The sequence below is a fragment of the Empidonax traillii genome, unplaced genomic scaffold (assembly GCF_003031625.1).
Source record: "Empidonax traillii isolate 1590-97213 ecotype Southwest subspecies unplaced genomic scaffold, ASM303162v1 scaffold1124:size387931, whole genome shotgun sequence".
In the NCBI taxonomy this organism is placed as follows: domain Eukaryota; kingdom Metazoa; phylum Chordata; class Aves; order Passeriformes; family Tyrannidae; genus Empidonax; species Empidonax traillii.
In genome coordinates, this window is record NW_020956317.1 from 313,571 (window position 1) to 321,885 (window position 8,315).

General features: G+C 52.0%; 1 protein-coding gene across 1 annotated transcript in view; it reads left to right on the forward strand.

Annotated features, from left to right (window-relative positions):
- The window catches only part of STC1 (stanniocalcin 1), an 8,460-nt gene extending 1,562 nt beyond the window's left edge, over nucleotides 1–6,898 (forward strand). The window contains exons 2-4 of the mRNA XM_027905138.1: nucleotides 2,074–2,216; nucleotides 3,197–3,408; nucleotides 6,628–6,898. Of these exons, the coding sequence (XP_027760939.1) occupies nucleotides 2,074–2,216; nucleotides 3,197–3,408; nucleotides 6,628–6,898 (626 nt within the window). The remainder of the gene's footprint in view (nucleotides 1–2,073; nucleotides 2,217–3,196; nucleotides 3,409–6,627) is intronic.
- The last annotated feature ends 1,417 nt before the right edge of the window (nucleotides 6,899–8,315 follow it).

Here is an 8,315-nt window from a genome sequence, read left to right on the forward strand (position 1 = left end):
GAGAGAGCTGCGACTTTGGAGAATGCAGTAACCTAGAAACTGTCCCCTGCTCGCATTTATTTCCCCAAACTGATTGCTATCAGTGAGCTGGGACGATAAAAATACGATTGTGACATTTAACAAACTTGCTTTTACAATGGGGGGAGAGGAAAAAAAAAGAAAATTACTGGCAAGTCAGCTCTGGATGTCTCGACTTTGATGCTTAGATAAGTTGGAGACATTGTCTCGAACAATGGGAATTAAAAATCTCTCTTCTACTGTACTGGAAAGATATTAGGGCTCTAATTTGGAGCTCATTAACAGCTGCCTTATTTTAGATCTGCAAGGCTCTGCAGCATTATAGCAGGGTGTTTGCTCGATTTCCTTTTGTATTTGGTTGCTATAGAAACATGGGGTCTCACTCTTGCACCGTGCCTAAAACAATAAAAGCTTAATTCCTCCTAAGTCTGCTGCGAGCAAAGTTATAATTTGAACCTGTGGAAGCGTAATTATGGGGGTGACTCGTGCAGTGGGGAGGTTGTGAACTGGGGAGAGGATGACTTGACCAAATATTTCTCCCTTCAGGCACGTAGGCAAGAATGAGGAGGGGTTAATTGCTTTTTTTTATTATTATTTTTATTATTATTATTTAATATTATTTCTCTTTTTTTTTTTTTGCTGTTAAAAAAAAAAATCCCAGTTGTAAAGAATGATCTTTAGGCTACAACTTAGCTCTCAATAAGGTGTGTTCTCTTCCACCAACCCCTCACTTTTCCCACACCTCAGAGCTCGATGGGTTTGCATTTCTTCCTAAAGAATGTCTGGTAACATGAGCTGCAAAAGTAATGAATATGCCTTGCCCAGACACATAAGGGGACAGATGTTCAGCTTACCAAAAAAGGTTAATCCCCTCCTAATTTCAGGGCAATCATGTGGCAATAGTGCTGATTCATTGTTAAAATGCATGGGATCTGCACGGGGGAAAAAAAAAAAAAAAAGCTGGGATGACATGGATACCCTCCTGCTCAGACTAACTGCTGCCTGGAGGATTTTAATTATACATGGTCAGCTCCATTACCTCAACTTTCTCTGCCCAAATGTCCCTTCTCCTCGCAAAATCTTTGGAAAAAAAAAAAATGACCTTTCTTGGCTGTGCTTGCAGCCCACCAGGTCAGGGTTTAGCACCAAGCTGCCTGAGCCAGTCCTTTTCAGCGCTGATAATCGACTCTCACAGACTAAAATCGGATTTCTTGGATGCCTCAGGCTTTTTAGGGAAGCACAAACACATCCCAAGGAGTGCAGATTTCTTGGCATCTTCTTGGCAATCCCCATCCCTTCAGTCCTGTTTTCGGATGAGGTTTGTGAACTAAGCCCCAGGGGAGGATCTGGGCACCTGGTGCTCTTCTTGGGCCCATCCTCATTGCTTCTTCTTCTCCAGAGGGAGCTGGAATGAAGCTGTGAATGAATGCCTGGGATCAGGATTCGGTTGGGGTGGATCTATCCAGCCAAAGGCCACCAGATGCTGCCCCTCTTTTAACCCATGTGTGAATTGGTAGTTCATTTTCTGGTCCTTGGTTTGCTGGGTCGTGTCTTCAGTTTGTGGAAACCTGGAATCGTAGAATCCTGGAATGGTTTGGGTTGGGAGGGACCTTAAAGCTCATCCAGTGCCACCCCCTGCCACGGGCAGGGACACCTTCCACTAGTCCAGGTTGCTCCAAGCTGGCCTTGGACACTTCCAGGGCTGGGGCAGCCACAACTTCTCTGGGCAACCTCACCTCCATCCGAATTTCTTCCCAGCATCTGACCTAATTCTCCTCTCTTTTAGCTCAAAACCCTTCCCCCTCCTCCTATCACATATAAAAAATCACTCTCCCTCTTTTTATAACCCCCTTTTAAGCACTGGAAGGGGCTCTGAGCCTTCCCTTTCCCAGGTGGGCACCCTCCCTTCAACCTCTCCCCCCCCCCCACCCAGCCCCAATTAAATGCTTGTCCGCAGCCTGGCATGACTTGCCCTGGTTCTGGGGGGTGGTTTTGTGGTGCTGGGGAGCTGTGTCCACGTGTGCTGATGTCCCCCCCCCATGGCTGTCCCCGCAGCAGAGGTGGTTCGGTGCCTGAACGGGGCCCTCCAGGTGGGCTGCGGCGCCTTCGCCTGCCTGGAGAACTCCACGTGCGACACGGACGGCATGTACGACATCTGCAAGTCCTTCCTCTACAGCGCTGCTAAATTCGACACTCAGGTACTGGGGGCAGGGGCAGGAGCAGTCCAGGGGACCAGAATAATCCAGAATAAACCCTCAGGGTAAAACCTCTCAATAAAGGGATTTTACAAGTCCCACTGACACCGGAACCGAGACCTTAATTCCTCCTTCCAGAGCCAGGCTTTGGGCAGGCTTAACCCTTCCTTTCTTGCAGCCCTTCCTGCTGCTTGGCTGCTCCTCTCAGCCACGGGTTTTTTGGCTCCAGGCACGTCCTCCAAGGGTGTTTTCTCCAGGGCAGTTTCCACACGTCCCCCCACCGCTACGTGTGAGGACTTGGCGAGGAGGGCTCGGTGGGGTGGAGGGTGAAGTTTCCTCTCCAGGAGGAAATAGAAATGTTCTTCTAACAAAATAACTCTTCTGACTGTGCTGACCTGGCACGGGGCTGGGGTTTGGGTTGGAAGTCTTTGGGGTTGGGAATACACGGCCAGGTCAGCCTCTCCAGGGCTGCAGTCGGAATAAATGGGATGATGTTGGAGGGCTGGGGCTCTGCCAAGGGCACTTTTCCTGAGGGTTTTCCTCCTAAAATGCACACCAGCCCCTTCTTCCCTGTTCTTTTGCTTTCCAGGGCAAACTTCAGAGCATCTTGAGTTCTGGTGAAGCAGAGGTGTTAAATCTCTGGCATTAAATTGATGGTTAAACCAATCCACCCCCCTCCTGGAAGTGTGGGGGGGCCAGAATTAGCCCATCTCTGCTCCTGGCACTTCCAGATCTGTTCATGCAAAGCCTTCCATTGCCTAAATCCTTTGGGAACAAGAGTTCTGGGCCGTGTGCATCCCAGTTGTGAGGATCAGACGTGCCTGGGAAGGGACCTCCAGCAGGTCTCTAATTGCAAGGAGGGCAATTAACAGCAGCCAGGCACCATGGGAGTACCTGCAGGACTTCCCTTCCTGTTGTTTTCCCTGGAAAGCCCCTGGAAAGCCCTGGAAAACCCCCTTTTTTTTCTCCTCCTGTGCTTGCAGGGAAAAGCTTTTGTGAAGGAAAGCCTGAAGTGCATTGCCAACGGGGTGACGTCCAAGGTGTTCCTGGCCATCCGCAGGTGCTCCACGTTCCAGAGGATGATCTCCGAGGTGCAGGAGGAGTGCTACAGCAAGCTGGACATGTGTGGCATCGCCAAACGCAATCCTGAGGCCATCACTGAGGTGGTGCAGCTCCCAAACCAGTTCTCAAACAGGTATGTGGGGCTGAGAGACAGAAACGGGGCCCAGCTGACTGAACTCCTGCAATCCTAAAACAGCTCAGCCCAGCCCTGCTCTCTGACCTCTCCAACTCCTTGTCAAGTTTAACCAGCATTCTCCTGCTCCTCTTTCTGGTGAATACACTTACAAACATCTCCAGTGGGAGAATCATAGGATGAACTGGGCATCAAGGCCCAGAGCTTTGGTTAAGTGTTAATTCTTTGGGTTGGAGGGCAGTGTTAACAGTGAGCAGGGCTTTTAAATCCCAAACCAGACCCATTCATTCAGCACCCCTGGAATACTGAGCACCTCAGAGAGTAGAAACATGGAATCATGGAATGGTTTGGGTTGGAAGGGGCCTCAAAGCTCATCTCATGTCCCTGGGCAGGGACACTTTCCTCTAGACCAGGTTGCAGCCACCCCCTCTCTTGGGTTTCTGTGGCACCTGGAAAAGGAGTCCCTGCCCTCTGCCTTGCCATGGCACCGTGAAAAACCAGGAAAAGCTGCAAGGAACCAGCAAACATGATCCTCTACCACCTTGTTCACATTTCTAGGGGTGCTCTGGGCTCCTGAGTGATCTGGTTTAGGGTTGCCCTCAGCCCTGCTCCCTCTGGCAGCACAGGCTCCCTGCAGGAACGGGCACATCACGGGGCTGGCACCTCGAGGGGAGCACAGAACTGCCCTGTCCCCTCCTGCAAGGACAAGGGACACAGGGAGGAGGCTTCAGGGAGTGCTGCAGTCTGCTCAGTCACGCTGCAGGGGCAGGGATTGCTTCCCCATGAAGCCTGGAACAATCAGTGCTGAGTCTTGTGATGGGGATAAAAGGGATCTTCTGGAGCAGTTTGGAGTAAATACGCTCTGGAACTGGAGAGCAAACAGGGTGAGCTGCAGTGCAAGGCCTTGGCTTGTCATGGCAAACCCCTCAGCTCCTCTGGGGTGGCTGCTTGGCTTGGTCTAGGAGCACCCCAAGCCTCCAGACCCGTCCTAGGACAGGTGTGCAAGTGATAAACAGATGTTGCATCTCTACCCAGCACGGATTTATCCACAGAACCACAGAATATCCTGAGCTGGGAGGGGCACACGAGGATCACTGAAGTGCTTGCCCTGTTGTACAAAACTCTACTGCAGATATTAAATCCAGAAAGTGACCCAAAATTAAACTGGGGAGAGAGGGGGGGGGAGGTAAAAATGACATTTGTGTGTCTTTCCCCAGGGAAAGCTGGGAGGGGTTTGCTTTGGTGTTCCCTGAGGGCTGGGACAAGGAGCGTTCCCAGGTTGAACTGATGGGTTGTGGAGTTGAATCGAGGGGTTGCAGAGTTAAATTGATGGATTTTAGAGTTAAACAGCCCTTGGTGGGGCTGGAGGGGGGTTGGGGTGAAGAGGGGACACTTGGGCAGTGCTGGGGATGTTCCTCCCAGAGGACCAGGCCAGGACTGGATCTGCCCAGGAGGAGGAGGAGGGAACTCCTCCCCCACATCTGCCAACCCCTGCCAGAGCCAGAGGATATTATGACATGTTGAGTAACAAAAGCAGCAGGATTTCCCAGCTAATAGTTTACGTTGAGGGCTCCTAAAGCATCCTGCTTTCCCAGCCCCTGTCCCAACATAGCCACGGAATAAGAATGTGCCACTTGGCCTGGGCTGCTGGGAGGAAGTAGTTAAAGGTCATAGCACCTTCCTGTGATTTAATCTCGTGGCAGGAGCAGCAGGAGAGGAAAGCCCTGCTGCCTCTGCCTCACAGCTGAGCTGCTGAAGGCACTGCCAAGCTCTGGGATTGCAGCTCCAGCCATGGAAGCCACCAGGCTGGCTGGGATCTGCCCCTGCTGTCCCTGTCTTAGGCTGGGGCTGATTTAAACTGCCGTGTGGCTGGTTGGCCATCGCTGCTGTGCTCCCTTTAAACCTGCAGCCCAGCCCTGCTGAGCCAAAGCCTGGCCCTTTTGTGCTTGAAGTGCAGCACAAACTTTGACCTCAGCTGACCTCCCCTGGCTGCTCCACGGGCCAGAGCTGAGAGTTGGGAAAGGAGTTTGGATGCGAGCTCTCATTTCCCTCTTCCTTCCCCTCCTCCACCTGCAGGTTATTCTCTTCTCTGCTCCCGTGGAAAAATGTCAGGGTGACCTTAAAGGCTTAAAATAAGTTCCCCAGAGTCCTTCCAGGCAGCAAATGTGGGGCTGCTCCTCTTTTTCCTGGCTCTGTCTCCCTGGGAAGGTGTTCCCTGGTACAAGGAGGTGCCAGCTCTGCTGTGCCAGCCCCTGCTCGTGAGGCTGTGCTGGCTCTGCCTTCCCCATGGATCATTCCTGGGATCACTGCTCTCACAGGGCTGGGAAAACGGATCAGCACCATTTCCTGGCTCCTCCTTGAGCGAGGGATACGTGCTCAGGGCTGCTGCAAGAGGAAAATGAAGCTTTGGGGAGTCAGGCTCGTGCCAGGGGGAAGCACAAGGTCCTCACTTGGGATTTAATGCCTGGCCAGCTCGGGGGTGACGACTGTGTGTCCCTAAGGATCTGTCCCGAGGGGATACGTGCATGTCTCAGGCCTGGAGGGACTGGCTGCTCCCTCTTGTGGTCCCCTGGAAAGGCTGTGCGTGGAGGGGAAGGGAGAGGGACAAGAGGGAATGAAGCCTCAGGGATGGGTCCATTCCCAGGCTGGGATCCTGGCTGGGGATGGGCAGCACCTGCTGGTAGAAAGAGCAATTCTTTTTCTTCCCAAAGCTCCAGAAACTTGGATTCTTTAGTGGAGAGTAAAACACACCCTTAAGCCAAGTAACACAGCCCTTAGCTCCTGGGCTTTACCTTCTTCCCAATCCACCAGGATAACACCAAACCCACTCTGCTTATACCCCCACCATCCAGCGCTGCTCTGGATGGATTTGGAACTGGCCTGGTCGATCCTGATTTTTTGGCTCATCAGAGCCCAGCCAGGCGACTGTGGGAGCAGGTTTAGGACAATTAAATCAGAGTTTTGGTGACTGTGCTCCACCCCCGTGTCACAACAAGGTGACAACAAGGCTGGTCTTGATCTCAGAGTTCCTTTCCAACCTTAACAACCCCGTGGTGACATGTACATTGTGCGCTGCCAGGCTGAGTGTTTTTAGCTTTTAAACAAAAACGAGGGGGGCTTCAAAACTCCAATTCCCTCGGTTTTATCTCTGGGGCCGCCCTCGCCTCGCTCGATTTGCTCCTTGCCAGGGGGGGTAACGAGGGTGTTCCCCTGGTGCAGATACTACAACAAGCTGGTGAGGAGCCTGCTGGAGTGCGACGAGGACACGGTGAGCGCCATCAAGGACAGCCTGATGGAGAAGATCGGGCCCAACATGGCCAGCCTCTTCCACCTGCTGCAGGCCGACCACTGCGCCCAGGGCCACCCCCGCGCCGACCTCAGCAGGAGGAGGATCTCGGAGCCCCAGAAGCTCAAGCTCTACTTCAGGAACCTGCGAGGTGAGGGCTCGGCCCCGGCCCACGCCAAGCGCGGCTTGGCCGAGAGCGCGTGACGGGGGCTCTGAGGGGGATGCCAAGCGCTACCAAAGCTCCAGAGCGAATGCACTCCAGGCCCAAGTGCACTGTAGCTTGTTCTAACCACACCCAGGGACCCCGGGGGGTTAGGTTTAGTCCTTGGTGTTTTCTGTCCCTTTTTCCCCCCTCCCCCAGCCCCGAACAAAACTTTTCCGGGGGGGGTTGGGGGGGTCAGCGTTCGGTTCCTGCCGGCAAAACGTCTCCGTCTCTTTTTCTTCCCACCCCCTCCCTTCAAAACAAACAAACAAACAAACAAAAAATTATATCCCAAAAGGTCTCAATCTTGAGTGGTCAGACCTTCAGACGCCGAACCCTAAACGTACTGTAGTGCTGACACCGCCGGAGTCTGAAGATCTGGGCCCCTGACAAGAGATGCACTAAAAACCGCTGCACATCCCTAAAGGTGGCAGCGGAGCTCGTGTTATGAATCTGTGCTGGCCATGGACGAACACGAATTGCCGTATTCCTGGTCTCTTAGAGCGTCCTGCAGCGTCCTAACCCTTCCAGCAGAGCTCTGCTAAAAACCCCCCTGGCTTTACCAAACCGGCTGTGGGTGAGTTCAGTCACTGTGACCCACCGGCACCACGGGGCAAACTGAGTTAAAACCAACCCCCAACCCCCCCCACCACCCCCAAAATCAGGAAAGGGACGTTTTGTACTCCAGAAACGATCAAAAGAGGTGCCAGCCTGAGGCTGAAGCTGGTCAGGAGGTTCCATAATCTTGCATTGTATTTAAAAGCTAACATCTATGTACTGTATTTAACTGTCTAAAGCTTTAAAAGAAAACCTAACAGAAACAAACCCTGTCTTAAGACTAGAGTATTAAAGGTCTTGCTCTAACTGTGGTATAAATAGTTTTAAAATCTGTCATGTACTGTACATAAATTCCGCGAGAGTCTGCTGGAAAGGAGCAGAATATAATAACTTTATTGCCTAAACTTAGTTTTGTAATTTAGCTCTTTCTTTTCTTGTTCTTTTTTTAGTTTTCATTTTTTCTTTTCCTGGAAACAGTGTCTCTGTCATATTTAAGAGCTCTACTCCGTGGCCTTTTTAAATAATGGAAGATGGGGGAAAAAAAAGGTTTAGGATGGGAATTGCAGGGCCAGAAACAAGCTTTTCATGGCTAAAATGGAGGGGAAAAAAAAACCCCAAACCCTAAAACAAAGAGTTCAACCTGGCCAGTCCTATCCCCCCCAGAGCTGCTGTGAGACACCCTCACACCCCAGTGCTGCTGGGGAAGCTGCTGTAGGAATCACCAGCTGCTTTGGGATAAAACTGCCCTCAGGTGGCTGATTTCTGGGGAAAGGCAGGCAAAAAAATCCTGCAATTCTCTGAAGTGAAGCTGAGGGCACAGGGATCACCCCCTGGGAGCTGCCTTTGCTCCCATCCTCCTCC